This window comes from Hemitrygon akajei, chromosome 5, assembly GCF_048418815.1.
Source record: "Hemitrygon akajei chromosome 5, sHemAka1.3, whole genome shotgun sequence".
Taxonomy (NCBI): domain Eukaryota; kingdom Metazoa; phylum Chordata; class Chondrichthyes; order Myliobatiformes; family Dasyatidae; genus Hemitrygon; species Hemitrygon akajei.
In genome coordinates this window covers 148005718-148030079 of record NC_133128.1, presented here as the reverse complement: position 1 = coordinate 148030079, position 24362 = coordinate 148005718, and the positions used below count along the sequence as shown (strand labels likewise).

General features: G+C 41.2%; 1 protein-coding gene and 1 long non-coding RNA gene across 4 annotated transcripts in view; one reads left to right on the top strand and one right to left on the bottom strand.

The window, feature by feature from the left end:
- The first annotated feature begins 35 nt into the window (after window positions 1–35).
- LOC140728296 (uncharacterized) lies at window positions 36–7367 on the top strand. The gene is made up of 2 exons (XR_012099045.1): window positions 36–289; window positions 7168–7367. It is a non-coding gene; the product is annotated as an uncharacterized lncRNA (long non-coding RNA).
- LOC140728293 (calcium-responsive transcription factor-like) overlaps window positions 5707–24362 on the bottom strand; it is a 59201-nt gene continuing 40545 nt past the window's right edge. For all 3 annotated transcript variants that reach the window (XM_073046821.1, XM_073046822.1, XM_073046823.1), the window contains 4 exons: window positions 16093–16168; window positions 15339–15466; window positions 13975–14350; window positions 5707–8041 (listed from right to left, as the gene is read on the bottom strand). In XM_073046821.1, coding sequence (XP_072902922.1) covers window positions 7941–8041; window positions 13975–14350; window positions 15339–15466; window positions 16093–16168 — 681 coding nt within the window. In that variant the 3' untranslated portion in view covers window positions 5707–7940. The remainder of the gene's footprint in view (window positions 8042–13974; window positions 14351–15338; window positions 15467–16092; window positions 16169–24362) is intronic.

Genomic DNA, 24362 nt, shown 5'->3' with positions numbered 1-24362 from the left:
AGCGCCGAGCCATCCGTCGCCCGTCCATTGGTCGAGCCTGAGAGGCTTCGCGTCCATGGCGACAGTGAACGTTGTCTTGGGTCCCCGAAAGGGAGGGCAGAGCGGAGAGCGCAGCCCATCCAAATCTCCAAGGTTAACAAGGACTGGCGGAAGGCCAAAGCAGTGGGGCGGTTGAAGGAGGCAGGTGGGAGCAGTGGTTTGGAGTGCGGGCATAGTCTAGTTTCACACGAAAGTCAGGTTGGACCTATTCACATAGATACTGACCCGGTCACCGAACCTACAGAGAAAGGTAATTGTGTTCATTGGCAGAAAAGTATCGATTCGTCGTTAAAGTCTGTAGTATTTTGTGCCGAAATTCACGATCGATCATGGGGGTGAAAGTCAACCGACCAAGCAGATATTCACAATGTCTTTATCCCATAGGAATGTGAGTTATAACAGCAGTGAAATGTTGCATTATTCGATTATTACGAGCAAATTGTGTTGTGTTAAGAATCAAATATTTTGCCTCCCAGGTCCGAAAGGATTTATTACCACAGCCACCAGAAGAACTGCCTGCTTATATTTTTTTTACAGCGACAAATTAATCTAATAAAGGGAACAAGAAAATTCTTCCAATTCGCTTGCAATATTTCACCGTATCAGTGGAAGCATCTCGATTTTTGCGAAGATAGCGATGAAACTGCAGAAAACATTCATGAACCTTGTAGATAAATATTAATTTAATGTTAGATGGATTACAGAATATTCTGCAAACAATGCTGAAACAATTCTCCACATCATTTTGAAAGCCAACTGTGCATCAGATTACACACAAGTCTTGCAAAAACATGCAGGTTATCAGCTGTCAGTTGTTATAATACGTTTATATATTTATAAATATATAATATACTCTATATATAAATATAAATAATATATAATACATGTTTTTATGTCCACAGCACATACACGAGAATCCTTTTTTCTTTTAGAGTTTGTATATATCTGATGGAAAGAGCTGCTGGACTTCTAATTTATGCAGCTGTTGGTCAGCTTTAGAGAAGCTGGCCAACAACTACAACCTATTTCAAGTCACTGTGTGAATCTTGTCCAATAGCACTAAAGAACACATTTACAGTAGATGGAGATTATATCTGCATCATAGAAATCTACACACTTTTTCTCCAGCACTTCTTCAATTTTGATAAATTTGTAAAAAAGGTTGAAAGAATCAAAAGTTATACACCTCTGATGTATTTGCCATTTTAGGATAAAGATGTTCAACAGGAAAGAGGAAAGTTTCTTAGCTTTTGATCCAACATCTGATGTAAAGTTACCACCACCAGTACAACAAAAAAGTGAACTTCATGAAATACTACTACTTTCTTTTGTACATTGATAAATTATTTGATTTTTCTGCTGACAATGTAGTGATGTGGCTGAAATCAATTGGCCTCTGATAAGTGAACTGCAAATTTGCATAAATTTTATATTGCCTTGCAAAGATTTTTCACTTAAAGATCAGGAGTTCAAAGTAAATTATCGAAGTACATACATGTCACCATATACAGCCCTGAGATTCATTTTCTTGCAGGCATACTCAATAAATCCATAATAGAATAAATGAAAAACTGCACCAGCTTGAGTGTTCAACCAATGTGCAAAAGACAACAGACGAACAGAAATAAAGAATAGTAAAAATAAATAAATAAACAAGCTATAAACATCAAGAACATGAGATGAAAAGTCCTTGAAAGTGAGTCCATGGGTAGTGGGAATATTTCAATAATAGGGCAAGTTAAGTCATCCTGTTTGGTTCAAGAGCCTGATAGTTGAGGGGTATTAGCTTTTCCTGAATCTGGTGGTGAGAGTTCTGAAGCTCCTGCAGCTTCTTCCTGATGGCAGAAGGGAGAAGAGAGCATGGCCTGAATGATGGGAGGTCCCTGATGATTGATGCTGCTTTCCTGCGATGTTTCGTGTAGATGTACTCAATGGTGGACTGGCCATGTACACTGTTATTTGTAGGATTTTCTGTTCAAGGACATCGGTGTTCCCATACTAGGCTATACTCTCTACTACGCATCTGTAGAAGCTTGTCAGAGTTTTAGATGTTATGCAGAATCTTTGCAAACTCCTTAAAGGAGGTTGAGATGTTGCTGTGCTCTCCTCATAATTGCACTTACATTCTGGGCCCAGAACAGGTCCTCTGAAATAAAAGCAGCAAAGAGTTTAAAGTTGCTGACCCTCTCCACCTCTGACCCTTTGATGAGAACTGGATCATGGACCTCTGGTTTTCTTCTCCTAGAGTCAATAATCAGATTTTCAGTCTCCCTCCAAATGCTGATTCATCACCTACAACAGTGCTGTCCATCACCAAATTTGAATACAGCATTGGAGATGTGCTTAGCCACAGAGTCATAAATGTAAAGCAAGTAGAGCAGGGGGCTAAGCACACAGTGTTGTGGTACACCCTGTGTTGATGGAGATCATGGAGGAGATGTTGCCAATCCGAACTGACTGGAGTCTGCAAGTGAGGAATTCCAGGATCCAATTACACAAGGAGCTATTGAGGCCCAAGTCTTGGAGCTTCTTGATTCATTTTGAGATGATGATGTAATTGAATACTGAGCCGTAGTCAATAAAGAGCATCTGAAGTATGCATCTTTGCTGTCCAGATGTTCCAAGGTAGTGAAGAGCCAACGAGATGGCATCAGCTGTGGACCTTTTGCTTCCATAGGCAAATTGGAATGGATCCAAGCCAGTTGTGGATCCACAAAGCAATGTCCCCTTGGATCCCATGGCTCCTTACTTTCTCAATAACCTTGTTAAATGCCTTGCTGAAATCCATATACACTACATCTACTGCTCTTCCTTCATCAATGTGTTTAGTCACATCCTCAAAAAATTCAATCAGGCGCGTAAGGCCCGACCTGCCTTTGACAAAGTCATGCTGACTATTCCTAATCATGCCTCTCCAGATGTTCAAACATCCTGCCTCTCAGGATCTTTTCCATCAACTTATCAACCACTGAAGTAAGACTCAGTGGTCTATAATTTCCTGGACTATTTCTACTCCCTTTCTTGAATAATGGAACAACATCTACAACCCTCTAATTCTCCTGAACCTCTCCCATTGATGATGCAAAGGTCATCACCAGAGGCTCAGCAATCTCCTCCCTTGCCTCCCACAGTAGCCTGTGATGCATCTCATTTAGTCCCGGTGACTTATCCAACTTGATACTTTACAAAAGCTCCAGCACATGCTCTTTCTTAATATCTACATGCTCAAGCTCATGTGCATATCCATTAATAAGACCATATATGATAGGAGCAGAATTAGACCATTCAGCCCATCAAATCTGCTGTTCCATTTCAACATGGTTGATCCATTTTCCCTCTCAACCGCATTCTCCTGCCTTCTCCCAGTAACCTTTTGCATCCAAACTAATCAAGAACCTACCAAATGCTGTTTTAAGTACACCAAATGACCTGATCTTCACAGCTGCCAGTGGCAACAAATTCCAGATTCTTCACCCACTAGCTAAAGAAATTCCTCCTCATCTCTGTTCTAAATAGGACGTCCCTCTATTCGGAGGCTGTGCCCTTTGGTCCCAGACTCCTCCACTATGTCTCCACATCCACTCAAACCAGGCCTTTCAACGTTCAATAGGTTTCAATAAGATTCTCCCACCACCTCACCCCCATTCTTCTAAATTCCAGTGAGTACAGGCCCAGAGCCATCAAATGCTACTCATACATAGCCCTTTTATTCCCAGAATCATTCTCGTGAATCTTCTCTGGAACCTCTCCAGTATCAGCACATCCATTCTTAGATAAGGTGTCCAAACTGCTCACAACACTCCGAGAAGCCTCACCAGTGCCTTATAAAATGCTTTACATCCTTGCTTTTAAATGCCTTATAAAGTGTCTTACATCCTTGCAGTGTTTACCTCCATTTATAACTCTTCAGTAATTCAAGCTGTTCAGTTATGGGCCAGTTTGTAACAAATATGTTACTAGTCACTGAAAAGAAAGGGAATTTCTATCTCCAGTGACTTGTGACTTTGCAGATGACACCAAAATTGGGCTAATGGACAGTAAATAAGGACATCAAAGATTACAACAGAATCTAGTGAGCAAAGGATTGGCAGATGTTATCTAATTCAGGACGAGTGTGAACTAATGCATTTTGGGAAGTTAAACCCAGGCGGAACACACTGTAAACAATACATGACACCACCATGGTTTTAAAACAGATTTGTTTTCTGAAAATTGTGATATGGGGAGGCAAGACAATGAAGATGGCATATACTTGCCTTCAATGGACTGGGCATTGCTAACTGGAGCTGTTACACAATGTTACAGCTCTACAAGACATTTATGAAACCACAACTGGAATACTGTTCTCTGTTCTAGTCGCCAGAATGTAGGAAGGATATGATTAAGCTACAGAGAGAGTGCAGAAAAGATTCGCAAGGAGGTTACTAGCACTGGAGTTCTTCAGTTATAAGGAGAGACTGGGTGGTCTGGGACTCTTTTCGCTGGAGCAAAGGAGGCTGAGAGGTGACCATATAGAAGTTTATAAAATTACGAGGACCATAGTTAAGGTAAAATGGTCACAGCCTTTCCCCCAGGGTTGTGGAAAAGATTTAAAAGGAACCTGAGGGACATGATTTTCACAGAAGGTGGAATGAACTGCAAGAGGAAATGATAGAAGCATGTACAATTACAACATTTAAAAAACAATTGGACAAGTTCATGGAAAGGACATGGGCCAAATGCAAGAAAATGGGAATAGGTCAGAAAGGCACCTTGGTTAGTCATTTTTAAGGCCAAAGGGCTGACTTTGATAATATATAACTATAAATATACGCCTGTTAGGCAGTGCACAGGTGGATGAAAGCAAAAGGTTAAGTGCCAAGCAGGTATCACCTTTACTCCACACTTACCATGTAAGCTTTTTCTGACACTGGCCTCCTTTGGCCAGTCCTCGTGTGATTTTTCAGGGTCACAGAATCATAAGAAGTTACAGTACAGGAACAGGCCCTTTGCCCCAAGTCCACACCAGTCTTCAATCATCTTTTTACACTCATCTCACATTAATTCCACTAGGAGCAATTTACAGTGACTAATTAACCTATCAACCTGCACATCTTTGGGATGTGGGAGGAAACTACACCCTTGAGAAAAAACTTAACAGTCAAAAGGGAGAACAAGCAAACTCCACAGAGACAGCACGCAAGGCTAGGATTCTACAAGCTGCACTACTCTCTTACCTACATCAGAAGTACTAACTGCATTTATCCTCCAATATGCTAACAGAATGGATTTCCTTCTCTTGCCTGACAGGGGAAGAGAGATGGGTGTGCACATGTCTGCCAATCAATATAGTAGACTGAGGGTAAGGCAGCACATCCATCGCAAGTGCAAATTTACTTTCACAGATCCTGTGATGTTGCTGAAGGATTTTGATGCACCGTTTAAAACAAACACAAGGGTGATGTGCAGAGCTGTTTCAACAACATTTGGTATCAAGAAAATTTTAGGACAAGTCCTTACTTTAAGCAGTGAAAATGATCAAATTGCTAAAGTTCTCAAATCATGAAAAAGTGTAAAGCATCATATGACAATCTGGCATAACAGATCTGTACAACAATCTCCCTTACTCCTCAAAACAGAACTGTATTCCAAACATAACTTTATAAATGAAAAAATACAAATAGAGAATTTACAATTAAAAGTGTCTTTATTTGAATTATTTTACTTTTGTAAACAATGCAATCTTCTGCAAACACTGATGTACTAAACAGTATCTGTGATCAAACCTCTGCAGCAAAAGTACTTTTTAAATGGCTCATGTCAGGTAGATATGTGTAATCAGAAAAACACATTTAATCCTGGTTGGGTTGAGTTGTTCTCCGACCTTGGCAATTTGCTGGTAAACATTTCATCACCATGGAAGGAGGCATCGTCAGTGCAATGTTGATTGTGGTGTGTCCTCTGAATGCTTGGCCTTTATATACTGAACTGATTGGACAACATTGGGGAAGCAGGGAGGGGATAGGCAGGAAAGGTGAAGACATTCCTTCTTCCAAAATGACGTCCAATCAGCTGATTGAAAAGCATATGAAGGCCAAGCATTCGGAGGGCACACCACAATTAACAGCGCACTTATGATGTCTCCTCGCATGGTGATGAAACATCTGCAAGCAAATTGCCAAGATCAGAAAACAACTAAACCCAACCATCAACCACCCAAGCTACACATCTTCCAAATTATTTCCAACAATTAATCCTCGTAATGCCCATATTAAAGTTTGTGTAGAGTATAACGGCAGTTCCCAATAAGCTAGCTATAAGGCAGGACAACAGAAAAGTTGGTCCTACTTTGGCTGAGAAACCCATTCCAGTTGTTTCACACCACTGGAATAAGTTTCACCACTGAAAATGTTCTACCGATTTAATCATTCGATCGTCTCCTGAGGAGGCACACTTTCCTTATCTATTTTTTTCTTTTAAAAAAGTTGTGTATGTGTTTCGAAGATCTGTAAGGCTTCCCAAATATAAATGACAAAATTTTAAATATGATTGCCCATGGCATCGAAAGATAAATACACATTTTAACTTTTATAGTTAATTAGATAATGATACGAACTGTCAAATCAAATTGTACTGACATAAATGTTTGGAGTAATTCTCTGCCCCCTCAACATTTGAGAGTCATAGCCTAAAATATGAAAACATCTGGTGGTAGTTTTGCCACGATTGCACATGCACTGCTTATCACTAACTGTCTAAGACATGTGATTACAAGGGCATTATTCCATAGCCTGACTGGAAGTAATCTCCTTACTCCCAAACAAACATCTCAATCACAATCACACTAGTCTAGATGGGAAAGAGCGCCACATCTCTCACAAACTCTTACACCCTTCCCCCTCAAGAGTATTCTGCAACTACAGCTTATCTCTCAATAAATCACAGAAGTAATGTTTTCTTTAACTGTAACGTTAAATTTCTGTATTCCTGCTGTTCATGCTACAAGCAAGTTTTTCAAAACACAGTAGGGGTTGCCATTGGCAGGAAATCATAACGCACAGTAGAAATTAGCTGCAACACATTAATTCATCTTACAGGCTTCAGAAGAATGCTTTCTGATGGTAAACTCTCATTGACTGTCTGTTCCAGAATGAAAATCTAACCGCATTTCCAAGCTCTGCCAGCTAGATGTCTGAATTGTAATCCTGAGAGGCTGCTCAAGAATTTTGAAGATAAAATGAAAGACCTCAATTGTGCCTCCATCTCTGACACTAAACAAACCATTACCAATATAAAATGTGTCCACATTTGCCCATTAAAAATTTTTTTGAATAAATATATTAGTCTGATCAGATGTGGCATGCTTTTAATTCTTGTTCTTTTATCAGCATAATTCTGGTACCAGCACCAGAAAAGACATTAGCTAACACTGACAAGCATCGAGGACAAAAGAACCTTCAATCAAGAGTTGCAGCAGTCCTGTAGTAGAGATCAGTTCTGAGGATGATCTTTCATGTTGCTGGCACAGGCTCCAAAACCAGTTGGAAAATACTGAGCTGCACAACATGATCTATTATCTGCATTTGCTGATATTTCAAGAAAAGATATTAAACTGACCATCAAAGCTGATTTCTTTAAGCAGCCAATTTTTGTTGAAGTGTTCGCTGCCCCCACTGTTGATACTCGAGATGAACGAGTAGGAGGTCCATGCATTTAATAAATTTCTCTTCAAAATTACCTCCTTCAAAACAGGCAAACATTCCTGCTATTTGAGTGGAAGATAAACGTTAACCAGGTTTGTGTATGAAACCAGGTTCCTTCCTGTTCTACGATAGTTTAGGAATTTCCCTCATGCCAGGTGCTATTGAACTCTCTGTACCAGGTGATTTTTCTGGTCGTGCACTTGGAGTGAATGAAGATCTTCAGTCTCCTGGTCTAGCTATTTCAGGCATGCAGGGCTCAGATGCAGGCAGAATCCCATCTTCAGATTCCTCTTTCACTTGGCTGATGTAACTGTCTTGTGCTAGAATCACATTGAAAAAAATATAAAGTAAACAATAGTGTCAAACACAAGATGTTAACTAAAACAAACATTTCCCCCCAAGAGGTATTTAGAAACAATTTACATTGATTTTGTAGATACAATTACGTATTTAGAACCTAAATAAAAAATGGCAAGTGCTAGAATACTCTGTTGGGCAAATGGCATATGCGGAGAGAGAAGCATAATTATAGGTTTTGGGTCAATGTCTTCTGAGCATTAATTCCACTTGCCTCCCCAGATACTGCCTAGCTGGCCAAGAATTTCCAGTATTTCCTACTGAATTCTATCACAATACTATAGAAAGGATGTGATTAAACTAGAGAGGGCATAGAATAAAAGTCATGTTTGTTACTAATACTGGAAGCTGAGTTGAGGAGAGACTGGACAGACTGGAGCTATCCTTGGAGCGAAGGCCGAGGAATGACCTTAGCATTTATAAAATCATGAGGGGCATAGTTAAGGTGGAGAGTAACACTTTTTCTCCCTAGTGTAGGGGAATAAGTTTAAGGTGAGAGGGGAAGATTTAAAGAGAACCTGAGGAGCAATTTTTTCAGTGGGAGTTGGGGATATATATCAAACAGTCAGAGGAAGTGGTAGAGGCAGGTACAATTATAAAACTTAAAGGACATATGGACAGGCACATGAATAGGAAAATGGGATATGCAGGCAAACGGGACGAGCTCAGAAAGCACCCTGGTTGGCATTGACAAGTTAGGCTGAAGGGCCTGTCTACATGCCGTATAACTCAATACTCTAAATTAAGTCAACAAGAGTTAATAGGAAGTACAAAATGAACATTTTTCTCAAAAAAAAAGCAACAAAGGGCAGAATGGGAGGTGAAACAAATAAATGTTAATGGGCTTCTAAGGAAGAACTCGATCGGTAATTTCTTCAATATCAAGTTTGCCTTGCAGCTTTTTTATGTCCACAAGTCACTGCTGGATACTAACATCAAGTACTGCAAGGCTATTCTACCAGTGAGTTGCTCAATACTGGACTTACTGTGTATCATTGTCATGTTGTCACCTGGATTTTCTGAGCTGCTTTGTGCTGAGATGGTGCGATCCAACAAACAGAGCAAGCAATTATCTTAGATGTTTTAATGGGAATTGCAAGATCCTGTTGGGCACTAGTAATGCAGAATACTGCATGTCTGTTCATTGGCGAAAAAGATGGCGGGGAGCTTCATTGCCTTCGTTGTGATGAGGACTAGGCCTTGGCGTCACCTTGGACATAGTGGCCTGTTGCTACCACCCAGGGGAGAGAGCCAAGTGCCTCTGCTGGGCATGCTGTATTGTGGGCTGGCCCCTCTGGTATTCATTCCTTGGAAGAACAAGTTGGACCAGGATGGTCTATAATTGTGCCACTGACTTGGGTTATCTTTTTTCTTTGTGACTATGTTTTTCCTGAAATTGTAACCATATGTGCTATTTATGCTATAGTACTTTGCAAAAGTCACAGGTACATATTATAGCTGGGGTATCCAAAACTTTTGCACAGTACTGTATATTGGTTAAAATAGGAAGGTGGTTGGGAAACAGAAATAAGAGTGCTTAGCTTTGTATTAGTTCTGTAGTATTAAGTATTATTTCATAACAGGAAAGACAATATACAGTACTGTGCTTATTTATTCTTGCAGTGTCCTCTGTGCTGCTGGTAATGTGTTTTGCAGCTTGACCCCAGATGAACGCTGTTTTGTTTGGTTTTATTCATGTATGATTGAATGATAGTTAAACTTGAACTTATTGACCTGTACTTTGCTATAATGTACTTGACCACATTTAGAATATTATGTTCAGTTCTGGTTGCATCATTATAGGAATCATGTGGAAGTTTTACAGAGGGTGCAGAGGAGATTTACCAGGATGCTGATTGGACTAGCGGTCATGTCTTATGACGATAGATTGAGCGAGCAAGAGCTTTTCTCTTTGGAGTGAAGGAGGATGAGAAGTAACATGATAGAAGTGTACAAGATAAGAGGCATAGATAGAGCCAGATACAACTTCCCAGAATAGAAATGGTTAATACAAAGAGGCATAATTTTAAGGTGATTGGAGAAGAGTATACAGGGTTGGCAGAGGTAACACATAGAGTGATGGGTGTGTGAAATACTCTGCCAGGGGTGGTGATAGAGGCAGATACATTAAGGACATTTAAGAAACTTTTAGATAGGCATATGGATGATAGATAAATGGAGCATAGGAGGGAAGAGTTAAATTAATCTTAGAGTAGATTAAAAGGTTGGCACAACATCATGAGCCAAGGGACCTGTACTTTGCTGTAATGTTCTATCCCTTACCTATCAAAAGGTATGATGACTGTTGTCCCTAAATGGCCCTACTTCTGTTCTGTATAACTAAATAATATATTGTACAATCAATAGAGCGAAGTTACTAAATTACATAATCATAGAACACTTATAATTAATAACTTTTATGAAATGAATGCACTGCAACCCAATAATCAAACTGTGCATTTGATGCACTAAGATCAAGCTACCCACGCCCACACTTTCTTAAGTCTGATCACCTGACTGTACTTTTACTCTGTGTATAGTGTTACGTTCCCCAGTAACCGGGTGGTTTTCCAGCAAAGATAGATGGATGTACCGAAGCCTGATGCTACTATTTTCAAACGTTTTATTCAAAAAGGGGCACAAACGTATGGTTAATACAAAACATTCAGATCATATACATCGTCAAAACTCAATCTAAAACACCGGTGTAATAATAATCATTCAAAACACAAGCTCGATCGTCGTCTAGGGGTAATGTAGATTTTATATCGTTCGCTGGATATCTAAAGATCTTTTAGATCACGGCAGTTTCACTTAGTTGCTGGCGGAAGTGTCGCGTTGGTGCATTTTGGTTAGAAAGACAGAGAGAGGGATTTAAGAGTTTACCCGATCGGGTTTCCAACCTGGAGTAGTTCAGTTTGTCGGAGCCTCGTTGGGGAACGAACGCTCATCGGTGGCCTTCCCCTGTAGCTAGGCCGTCTTCCGTGGTGAAGTCGCCAATCCCAGGCAAGGGAAGGACGCACATGAACCCCACCACCGGCTGTAGCTAGTAAAACTCTGTCGCAGGATTTCTAGCGTTTCTCCTTCGTGTGTTTCCTTGGTGCGTCTGAGGGGCCGTCTCTCCAGCCCCTCTTTTATCTGGACTCACGGGGTCTCAGATGTCAATCAGGTTGAGATGATGCAATCTCTCCCCATCACCCAGCCCACATTGCCCTGAGGGCTTGCACGTAGCTTCATGAGACAATAGTCAGAGTCACTTTATTCTGCTTCTCGGGAGAACGTGGTCTTCCGCACGTCTCCCTCTCTTGGGTCAGTTGACCCCCCCTTGACTAGGGCTCTTGCGATTCTCACAAAGGAGGGGGCTGAGGTCATAACAATAGGCAGAGACTGAAGACTGCAGCACCAGTAGTGAGGCCCAAGAAGGAATGGACTAGGGAGTCACAGGAGCACTTACAGGGCTGCTTTGAATCAGTGGACTGGACTGCGTTCAGGGAGTCATATTCAAGCCTGGATGAGAAATCCACAGTCGTCACTATCTTCATTAAAACCTGTGTGGATGAGGGTGCGTCTATGAAAACTTGCTGTACATTCCCAAAACAAAAGTTGTGGATGAACCAGGAGGTTTGTAGTCTGCTGAGGGCTAGATCTGCGGCATTTAAGTCTGGTGATCCAGGTCAGTATGAGAAAATCAGGTATGACTTGTGGAGGGCTATTTCAAAAGCCAAGAAACAATTCCGGGACAGGTTAGAGGTGACATCGGATGCATGCCAACTCTGGCAGGGTTTGCTGGCCATTACTTCCTACAACGCAAAACCCCAACATCATGAATGGCAGTGTTGCTTCACTACCAGGCAAGCTCAGCACCTTTTATGCTCGCTTTAAAAGGGAGAATAAAACCATAGCTATGCAGATTCCTGCAGCATCCAATGACCCTGTAATTTCTGTCTTGGAGACTGATGGCAGGCTGTTTTTTAAAAGGTTGAACTCTCACACGTTGGCAGGGCCTGATGGGATACCTGGTAAGGCTCTGAAAATCTGTGCCAACCAACTAGGAGGGGTACTCAAAGATGTTTTCAATCTCTTACTGCTACAGTTGGAAGTTTCCACCTGCTTCAAAAGGACAATTATACCAGTGCCAAGTGTAGCATGAGCTGCTCCAACGACTATCATCCAGTAGCATTCACATCTACGGTGATGAAATGCTTTGACAGGTTGGTCAACACCTGTCTCAAGGAGGACTTGGACCCACTACAATTTGCCCATCACCACAATAGGTCTACAGCAGATACGATCTCAATGGTTTTCCTTGAAGCCTTGGATCCCCTGGATAATGCAAATACCTATGTCAGGATGTTGCTTATTGACTATAACTCAGCATTCAACACCACCATTCCTACAGTCCTGATCAAAAAGCTACAGAACCTAGACCTCTGTATCTCCCTCTGCAGCTGGATCCTCAACTCTCTAACAAGACGACCACAATCTGTGCGGAGAGGAAATAATATCTCCACTTCGCTGACATTCAACACCAGTGCACCTCAGGGGTGTGTGCTTAGCTCACTGCTCTACTCTCTCTACACCCGTGACCGTGTGGATAGGCATAGCTTAAATTCCATTTATAAATTTGTTGATGATAAAAAGCAGTTGGCAGAATTTCAGATGGTGATGAAGGGGCGTACAGGAGCAAGATATACCAGTTAGTTAAGTGGTGTGAGTGAAACAACCTTGCAGTCAATATCAGAAAGGCCAAAGAGCTGATTGTAGACTTCAGAAAGTACAAGACGAAGGAACACAAACCAATCCTCATGGAGGGATCAGAAATGGAGAGAGTGAGTAATTTCAAGTTCCTGGGTGTCAATATCTCTGAGGACTTAATCTGGATGCGACATATTGATGCAGCTATAAAGAAGGCAAGACAGCCTTCTCATGTATTTCATGAGGAGTTTGAGGAGATTTGGCTTGTCAACTAATAAAACACTCTAAAACTTCTACAAATGTACCATGGAAAGCATTCTCACTGACTATAAATCACCATCCGGTAATATGGGGGTGGGGGGGTGCTACTGAAGAAGACCGAAGTTGCAGAAACATGTAAAATTAGTCAGCTCCATCATGGGTACTAGTCTCCATAGTATCCAAGATAACTTCAAGAAGTGGTGCCTTCGGAAGGAGGGATCCATCAGTATGAATCTTCACCACCCAAGACACTCTTTACAGTTACCATCCGGAAGGAGGTACAGAAGCTTGAAGGAACACACTCAGCGATTCAGGAGCAGCTTCTTCCCCTATGTCATTCGATTTCTGAATGCTTTTTTTATTTCTATTTTTTGCACTACTTATTTTAACTATGAGATAGACAGACACACACAGAAATAGATATAGATGTGTATGTGTATACACACACACACACACACACACACTTAATGTAATTTTGCTCTATATTTGATCAATCATTTCATTGTACTGCTGCTGTAAAGTTAACAAATCTCATAACGTATGCCAGTGATATTAAACCTGGTTCGGATTTCATCATGGACAAATGCAATGCATACATTTGCTTGTTGGATAGTTCCTCTGACACTAGCAGCCTACATATTCAGATCAAATAGAACACGTTAAGTCCATTATTGGATTAATAAACCTCATAATATTTTCTTATCCTTCTCTTGCCTTACAAGAGAAGGCAGACACCGATGCCTGGCAGATGCCCGACGCCGGCCCCCCCAGGCCTGAGTCGACGTAGTAGTATCCTTCTCATACATAGCTGCTGCAAACTAATGACAATAGAGAACATTTTCAGAAATAAAAAATAAATTTTGGGGGAACCATACAAAATTATGAATTCATTAAATCTAGAATATCTCAGAGTTCTATTAACAAAGGCAATTAAACTTACTGACTGTTGGTGGTGATGATGCTTCCATAATTTGTACAGGAAAGGTCTGCCCAGGTCCAAGCAAGATCTGGTGAACTCCTCCATCTAAGCCAGAGTCTCCACTAATCGATGGCCCCACTGTTACCAGCTGTCCCATGCTGACCATATTCTGTTCGGATCCTGCCACACCCACCAAGGTTGAAGCTGCAGAGTCACACTCTGACAGTGAACTGCTGAACTGCAAGAAGTGAGCTTGGCTAAAAACTTGCTGCTGTGCAGTGGGACTGCTAGAATCCAGCACTATGGAAGAGCTACTGATTGCAGGTTGATGGGAATTCAATGTAACTACTGCTGTGGCTGAGTCAGTAGCAGCAAAAGCTGGCTGTAATTGTAAACCCTTAAAGAAAGAAAATGTGCAACAGTAAATTACAAGACACTGATGCTTTGCAAGTTGTTCAACATTCTACATCAAACAGAAATTGCCAAGAAAAGGAAAATCACTCAGAGTCAAATTCCTACGCCAGATTGCAATGAACTGAGTGAAACAATTTCAAGCTCCATTTCAATGATCTATTGTTTGCAATACAAAAAAAAGGTCAGTTGAACTTGAAATTTAAATGTCAAAATTCCTAACCCATGAAGCAAATTTCTTTCTGTATATACTGTACTGCAAATACAATACCAGCAACTTACATAAATATACATAAATAAATGTAACATTAAACAAGTCAAAACATAGTACAACATTTCAATAGGTACATTTAATGTCAGAGAAATTTATACATTACACATCCTGAAATTAGAATAGACAGAAAGCCAATACCAAGAAAAACAACTAAATGTTTTGTCAAACAGGAACGCTTTAACTAATGCCGACTGTATTGGGGGGTAGGCACCAATGCGGGCCTGATGGGGCAGACAGACTGAAGGAAATTGCAGGCTGAATGGCAAAGGATTCTGCAATGGTAGAGTTAAGGAAATAATGAATATACAAGTGGCCACATTTGAAAAAGGTTATAAAAGCAGGAAGGGATAAACACAGTGAAATAATTTGGGCAAAAGAATGAGAACTTAAATGGTGGATGGATCAATTAAAATCTATTGTCAACCAGCAAGAAAAGGATAGTGGTTCAAAGGACTTCATAATCAAAGGCAGAAGAATGAAGGTCGAGTTTGTGGTAAGTGGATGCTGGGAGTTCTAATCAGGAGGTGACACTGTTTCTGAACAGAGGAACTCAAGCATCAGGATGCTAACAATTTCTGAAGCCAAGCTTAAAGGCCAGACCTTTCCTGTTGGGGAGGGGTAAAGTTGCAAGTATACAAATCAACAGCTCACTGAAAGGTGAAAGATTTAAATCTCTTTTAGCAGAATATGTCAATTTGACCTGTAATTGTGCAAAAAGCTTTGGCTGCAATGAGGAGACTGAAGAAATCTGTGCTGCCTCTGGTGACAGTGTATCTGTTAGCTGGGCTGGCTCCACCTTTGTGATGATTGAATCAGCTGTAGTACTCTCTGTGGATGAACAACATCCATGTTAAGATGTATAATGTAATCATTTTATCTGCAATTTTATTAAAATTAGCTAAATTCTGTTATCCAACAATATCCCCCAGCATAGAGTAAGATGAGGAGGCAATTTGGTACATAAATACCAATGAATCTCTTCAGAACAATGCAAGTAACCACAAAAGTCACTGCCTCTCATCATCATGATTGCAAAAATACAATGCTTTGGAATTGACTGAAGCAGGTGTTGCTGTGGATACTTGAGTAACAGTAACACTCACAATTGAAATATAATGAAATGGAATACAAGCTAACCCTCCTACTGCCTTTTATTGGCTTTATTTTGTGTTTATTTTCTTATGGTAAAGTTCGATTTTAGCATGGTTTAAGATGCAGAAGCCTTCTGAACAAAAGCCTTTTTCCTTACAGAGCCCAGGTTGAGAGTCTGGTATGAAACTTGAATATTTAACATTCTGAATTAGAGGTATGAATACTATCACTCTCCAACAGATAACTTTGCTGTACTCTTACATTTAAATCAAAACTATAAAGTTGTCAGTCACTTCCTGCTTCACAACATAATTATAGACTGTGGACATTGAAATGATAAATAAGTTTGTATCAACAATTACCATCCCCAGGTGCAGATGCAAGTGTGACTGTCACTGTCTCTGTGTGAAGACTCCCATTGGAAGCCGTCCATTGCAGCTGGAAAAATAAATTTTATCATTAGAGTTGGTGACCCAGCCACCATTACACATGCACTTGTGCTAAACATTTAAAAGGTATCATAATCCAGTGTTAAAGACAGAATCAAAGACAGAATCCTAGTCAGAATGGAAATGGACCCTTGAGCCCATCTAGGCCACTCTGACAAAGATTCATATCTAAGACACTCCCATTTGCCTGTGTTTATATCCCTTTATATTGTTCCTATTTCCCCTAATACTCTAGCTAAAATTTATTCTCTTTACCAATATCAATAAAGCAAAAACTAACTGCTTTTTGACTGCTTTATCTGGGACCTCACTATTAATAAATTAGCTTAAAATCTTTGTTTCCCTTCTGGAGATTTTAACCATGCAAACCCAAATTCCATCAGCATGTGGACTTTGCAACAAGAGGGGCGAACGCGTTGGATCTTGTTTACACAAACATCCCCGACACGTACCAGGCTGAGCCCTGCTCCCACCTCAGTTACTCAGACCACATCTGTTATGCTAATCCCAGCATACAGACCGCTCATCAGACGTTCCAGACCAGTTCTGAAGCAGGTGAAAACCTGGCCAGCAGGAGCCATCTCTGCTCTTCAAGACTGCTTTGAGCACACTGACTGGCACATATTCAGGAAGGCTGCACCCTATGGCAACTAAACCAACTTACAGGAGTACACGGCATCAGTGTCTAGCTACATCAGCATGTGCATTGATGACGTCACTATGTCCAAGACCATCACTACACGCTCCAACCAGAAGCCATGGATGACCGCGGAGGTGTGTGCGCTGCAGAGGACCCAAGATTCCACCTTCAGAGCAGGTAACAAGGCAACCCTAACAACAGCGAGGGCCAAACTGTCCTGGGCCATCAGAGGGGCAAAACGTGCACACACCCAGTGAATCCTCAGCCACTTCCAGGACAGCAGCGACACGCGGCGCATGTGGAAGGGCATTCAGGACATCAACTACAGGACAACATCACCTGCCTGTGCTGGTGATGCCTCCCTCCCAGATGCATTGAACAACATCTATGCTCATTTCGAGGTGGAAAATGACATGGTGGCGAGGAAGACCACTCCTTCTCCCAATGACCAGGTGCTGTGTCTTACCATGGCCGATGTGAGGAAAACTCTATGCAGGGTCAACCCACAGAAGGCTGATGGACCAGACAATATTCCTGGCAGAGTGCTCAGAGGGTGTGCAGACCAGCTGGCAGATGTTTTCACTGACATCTTCAACATCTCCCTGAGCAGTGCCAAAATTCCAATGTCCTTCAAGGCCACCACCATCGTTCCCGTGTCAAAGAAGTCTTCAGTGTCCTGCCTCAACGACTACCATCCCATTGCACTCACTTCCATCATCATGAAGTGTTTCCAGAGGCACATCAAGACCCTGCTACCCACCTCACTGGACCCCCTGCAGTTTGTGTATTATCCCAACTGCTCAACAGACAATGGCATCGCCACCACCCTCCATCTGGCCCTCACCCAACTGGACAAAAAAGACATGTATGTTCAAATGCTGTTCATAGACTTCAGTTCAGCATTCAACACAATCATTCCTCAACACCTGATTGGAAAGCTGAAACAGCTGGGCCTGAACAACTCCCTCTGCAACTGGATCCTAGACTTCCTGACTGGGAGACCTCAGTCAGTCAGTCTGAATCGGGAGCAGCATCTCCAACACCATCACACTGAGCACAGGGCCCCCCCAGGGCTGTGTACTCAGTCCACTGTTGTTCACTCTGCTGACCCACGACTGTGCTGCAACATACAGCTCAAATCACATCATCAAGTTCACCGATGACACGACCGTGGTGGGTCTCATGAGCAAGAGCGATGAGTCAGCTTACAGAGAGGAGGTGCAGCGGCTAACGGACTGGTGCAGAGCCAACAACCTGTCTCTTAATGTGAACAAAACAGAAGAAATGGTTGTTGACTTCAGGAGAGCATGGAGTGATCACTCTCCGCTGAACACTGATGGCTCCTCCGTTGAGATCATTAAGAGCACCAAATTTCTTGGTGTTCACCCGGCGGAGAATCTCACCTGGTCCCTCAACACCAACTCCATAGCCAAGAAAGCCCAGCAGCATTTCTTAGTTTGTTTCTTGCTTGAAGAATACTGACTACATGAACTAAAGAACAAAATTCTCATGGCCTTCCATAACCTCCTCTAGCTTTACAACATTCTGATGCCATCTTCTCATTGTTACCATCAGGAAGGAGGTAAAGAAGCCTAAAGGTACACACTCAGCAATTTAGGGATAGCTTCTTCCCCTCTACTATCCAATTTTAAAATGGTTATTGAACCCATGAATAGTACCTCACTACATTTTTTACTTCTTTTTTAAAAACTATTTAATATACATTTATACTATCTATAATTGGGTTTTTTCCTATATTTATCACATATTGTACTGCTGCCGCAAAGTTAACAAATTTTGTGAAATATGCTAGTGATATTAAACCTGATTCTGATTCCTGAACTCTTCCACTTCTGGTTTGCTGCACAAGGAGTTTATAGACATTGGCCATGTAGTCACTACCTAGATCTAAGCTTGGAAATTATCCCCTCAACTGCTATTACAACCTTTTAAAGTATTTTTGTATATTCTCTAAGCTATGTGGTCTGGTTCAGAATAGAAACTATCTGAAAACACTTGTGAACAACTTTGGAGCTTTTTCTTTTTAATTAAATAGCATGGTAATTGCTATTAGTACATCTGACAGATAAACAGCAAGACTTTATACCCTAAAAGGCATCTGAGAACCATGAAGGCAAGATGTTCCTGAAGTAGCAAGTCAAACCTATATTTTTAATATTAGATATATCCCACGCGTGACTGAGTAAAATTTTTGAAGATATATTCACAAGGTCCAATAGTGATTCTTGCTCATCTGTGTTACATATCTGAATCCCTATGCATGAAGTAATCCTTGTAGTCTGCTCATCAAAATGCCTACACTGAACTGGGGATCGTACCCAAAGACTCACATCAAGATCCAAGGATGTTATGGGAATCTCTTTTTTCCTTATTTCCCTATACTAAGCCTCTTCTCCATAACAGAAGGTAAAAAATATTCTTGGTTATCTTCATTGACTAACTTGTCATAATTCGTAACTTGAATGATGTTCCAAAACATAGATTTTACTAATGAAACCAAATGTAGATAAAAAGATGGTGAAGACATGAAGCTAAAAGAGCACAGAATGGGCTTAATTCCTTGCAAAAGTGTGCCAATGGATAATCTATTATATTCTGCCTGGACGTTCTTCATATCTGAACCATGATGGTATGTTGTAGTGGCTCTTGATCATATAGAACATACAAGTGATCACGTTTTCACCTAATACTCACACGCAGAGATGACTAAATAACATTCAAAGACATGAACTCTGATTTATCTCTCACTCTATTTAGCTCATCAGAACCAAGGAGAACTGAAGGACCTCAATTTCTTCCCTAACCAACTTCACCTAATGAATAAATGGTGAATAATAACATGTCTACTTCTCATCTGCAATAGATATTTCCACTCATATTTTTAAGTACATAGTTTTTATAACTAAGGCTGGGCAAGCAGAGTGGCCATTGTTGGAGTTGGGCAGCGTTAGAATGAGGAGAGTTTTGGCTTTGGTGACGTTAATATCTGGTAAGGTTTTTCTTGCTCATTCTTCTTCTGTAAGTGTATAGTTAGGGCAGTAAGAATGGCCCCGGGGCTGCTATTTGTTCTTTGAGTGAGATATGGGTATTCTGAGAGTCTTCCGGAAAACTACAACTGCATTAGTGCACTGAGCTGCAGCTCCTCAGAGAACACGTTAAAGAACTGGGGTTGCAACTTGATGACCTTTGGCACACAAGGGGAAGAGAGGAGATGATAGATAGGAACTACAAGAAGGTAGTCACCAGTCGGTTGCAGGAGGCAGGTGAAACGCTGACTGTAAGGAGAGGGAAGGGAAACAGGCAGACGGTACAGAGTTTCCCTGTAGCCATTCCCTCAATAACAAGTATGCTGTTTTAGATACCGTTGGGGGGGGCCTACTGGGGGGAGTCACAACGATCAGATCACCAGCACTGAGCCTGGCGCTGTGGCTAAGAAAGGAAATGGCAGAGGAGGAATGCAGTGGTGATAGGAGATTCCATAGTTAGAGGAGTAGATAGGAGAGTCTGTGAATGCAATAGACGGACTCAAATGGTTGCCTCCCAGGCGCCAGGATCAGGGATGACTCTGATCGTGTCCATGAGATTCTAAAGGAAGAGGGTGAGCAGCCAGATGTCTAGGTACATATTGGTACCAATGACATCAGAAGGAAAAGAGAGGAAATTCTAAAGAGAGAATTTAGAGAGCTAGGTAGAAAGCTGAAAAACAGGACCTCCAGGGTAACAATCTCTGGTTTGCACCCTATGCTATGCACCAGTGAGGGCACAAATAGGATGATTTGGCCGATGAATGCATGGCTGAGGAACTGGTGCAGGGGGAAGGATTTCAAATTTATGGATTATTGGTATCTCTCCAGACAAGGTATGACCTGTACAAAAGGGACAGACTACACCTGAACCTGAGGAGGACCAATATTGTTGCGGGCAGATTTGCTAGAGCTGCTGGGGAGGATTTAATCCATTTGGCAGGGGGATGGGAACCAGAGTGATACGGCTGAGGAAAGGGATGTTGGGTTACAAGCAGAGGCAGTGTACAGTGAGACTGTCAGGAAGGACAGGCAGATGATGGGGCAAAATTGCAGTCAATGCGATGAGTTGCAGTGTAAAAGAGGGACAAAAATTGAACAGCATAACAATTACAGGACTGAAGGTGTAATGTTTGATTGCACACAGTATATACAAAATAAGGTAGATGATCTTGTTGCACAGTCAGAGATTGGCTGGTATGATGTTGTGGGTATCATAGAGTCATGGCTAAAAGACAATTGTAATTGGAAGCTTAATATCCAATAATACACAAGCAGGTAAGTGGAGGAGGAATGGCTCTGCTGGTAAAAAATGAAAATCAGATCTTTAGAAAAAGGTGATATAGGATTAGACGATACAGAATCCTTGTGGGTAGAGTTAAGAAACTGCAAGGATAAGACAACCCTGATGGGAGTCTGAACAGTAGCAAGGATGTTGTCTACAACTTACAGTGGGAGATTAGAAAAAGCATGTCAAAAAGGCAATGTTATATTATTCATGGGGAATCACTAAGCACATAGATTGGGAAAATCAAGTTGATACTGGACCAGAAGGGACAGTATTTGTAGAATGCTGCTGACATGGCTTTTTGGAGCAACTTGTGGTTGAGTCTAATAAGAAATCAGCAATTCTGGCTTGGGTGTTGAGTAACAAACTGGGTATGATTAGGGAGCTTAAGGTTTCTTAGGAAACAGTGACCATAATATGATAGAATTCATCCTGCAATTTGAGAGAAGTTAAAGTCAGATGTATCAGTATTAGCAAAGAGAATTATAGAGGCATGACAGAAGAGCTGGTCAAAGTTGATTGGAAAGGGACACTAGCAGGAATGACAGTAAAGAAGCAATGACCGGAGATTCTGGGTGCAATTTGGAAGGTGCAGGATAAATACACCCCAAAGAAGAGGAAGTATTCTAAAGGCTGGATGACACAACTGTGGCTGACAAGGGAAGTCAAAGCCAACATAAAAGCAACAGAAATGGCATACAGCGGGACAAAAATTGGTGGATTGGGAAATGTTTATAAAACAACAGAAGGCAAATAAAAAGAAACAGAAGGGGGAAAAAGATGAAATCTGAAGGTAAGCTAGCAAATAATACAAAAATAATGCTGGATATATAGTAATGGGGGACAAAGAAATGGCAGACAAACTGAATAAGTATTTTGCATCAGTCTTCACTATGGAAGATACTAGTAGTATGCCAGAAGTTTGGGTGTGTCAAGGTGCAGAAGTGAGTACAGGTGCTTGGGAAACTGAACGGTCTGAAGGTAGATAAGTCACTGGTCCAGATGGGCTACACCCCATGGTTCTAAAAGAGGCAGCTGAAGAGATTGTGAAAGCATTAGTAATGATCTTCCAAGAATCAATAGAACCGGACTAGAAAATTGTAAATGTCACTTCACTCTTCAAAAAGAGAGGGAGATAGAAGAAAGGAAATTATAGGCTATTTAGCCTGAGCTCAGTGGTTGGGAAGATGTTGGAGTTGATTGTTGTGGTTTCAGGGTACTTGGAAGCACATGACAAGAGAGGCCAAAGTCAGCATGGTTTCCTTCAAAGAACATCTTGCCTGACAAATCTGTTTGAATTATTTGATGAAGTATGAAACAGGATAGACAAAACAGAATTGGTGGATTTTCAGAAGGCCTTTGATAGGGTGCTGCACATGAGGCTACTAAACAAGTGCCCAGGGTATTACAGGAAAAATACTAGCATGGATAGAGCATTGGCTGATTGCTAGGAGGCAAAGAGTGGGAATAAAGGGATTCTTTTTGAATTGGCTGCTGATGACTGGTGGTGTTCCACAGGGGTCTGTGATGGGACTGCTTCTTTTTTACATTGTATGTGAACGCTTTGGATGATGAAATTGTCGGCTTTGTGACAAAGTTTGCTGAAGATGCGAAGATAACTGGAGGGCAGATAGTGTTGAGGAATCAGAGGAGCTGCAGAAGGACTCAGATAAGGTGAATGGGCAAAAAGGTGGCAGATGGAAAACAGTGTCGAGAACTATACGGTCATGCACTTTGGTTTCTAGATGGGCAGAAAATTAAAAAATCCGAGGTGAAGAGGGATTTGGGAGTCCTCATGCAGGATTCCCTAAAAGGTAATATGCATATTGAATCAGTAGTGAGGAAGGTGAATGCAATGTTAGCATTCATTTCAAGACAAGTAGAATATAAAAGCAAGGATGTATGCAGAGGCTGTATAAGGCACTAGTGAGGCTTCACTTGGAGTATTGTAGGCAGTTTTAGGCCCCTTATTTAAGAAAGGATGTGTTGATAATGGAGAAGGCTTATGAGAATAATTCCAGAGAAAAAGGATCATATCAGCAGCTATTGATGTCTCTGGGCATGTACTCACTGGAATACAGAACAATGAGGGGGATCTCATTGAAAACTATCGAATGTTGAAAGGCGTAGGTAGAGTGGATGTAAAAAGGTGGAGGTGTCTAGAACCAGTGAAGGGACATCCATTTAGGGCAGAGATGAGGACAAAGTTCTTTAGCCAAAAGGATGGTGAATCAGTGGAATTCCTTGCCACAGGCAGCTGTGGAGGCCTTGCCACTGCGTGCATTTAAGGCAGATGTTTGATAATTTCTTGATTAGTCAGGGTATGAAAGGTTATGGGGAGAAGGTAGAAGAATGGAGTTGAGAAGGAAATGGATCGATCATGATGAAATGACATAGCAGACTTGATGGACCAAATGGCCCAATTCCGTTCCTGTGTCCTATGCATGGATCAGATATATCCGCTTGAATTTAAGAGAAAAAGAATTGGGGACTGAAGAAGAAAAAAGGTCGGTGCTATTTCTAACTACTGCTCAACATGATATAGCCTTGGGACTCAGACAAACTGGATACTGTTCAGGAATTTAAGTCAATTACTGTATGTCCAGCAAAGATGGCTAATATAGACATTAGGCCCAGAAAATGTCCCTTTCTTTTGGTTGGCAGCATGTAGTACTTGACTAAGGTGAACTTAAGTCTGTTAGAAAAGAATGGAGCATTATTTGTGGCTGGTATTCCAGTTGAGTGACTGAAGTCATCTAGTGTACAATGATTTTAAGGATTTAAGTTTGGAAAAATTATGAAAAGTAAATGCTGTGCATGCCTATATTTAGGGAGCTGATCCCAAAGTTCTGAAATTCATTATTAGACTGACACAGAAGGAGTTGAATGGCCAGAATATCTTAGATGGAATGATTTAAATATATATTTTTAAGAAAACAACCTATCAAACAAAATATCAAAGAATTTTAAAACAACTGTTTCCTTGAGACCACTAAGATATGAATGAGAAAAGAAAATTTATGTACAACACAAGCCAGTAACTGTTGGTAAAATTTTGCAGGTGGCTAAGACAAGATAATAGGGCAGACGTCCATGCAATATATGGAATAGAAGGCAAATCACAGATGCCACTGACAGTGATAGTAATTCCTATTTGTATGGAAAGGTTAACAATTCAGGAGGATATTCCATTCCTCATCTTAGCAAGCTA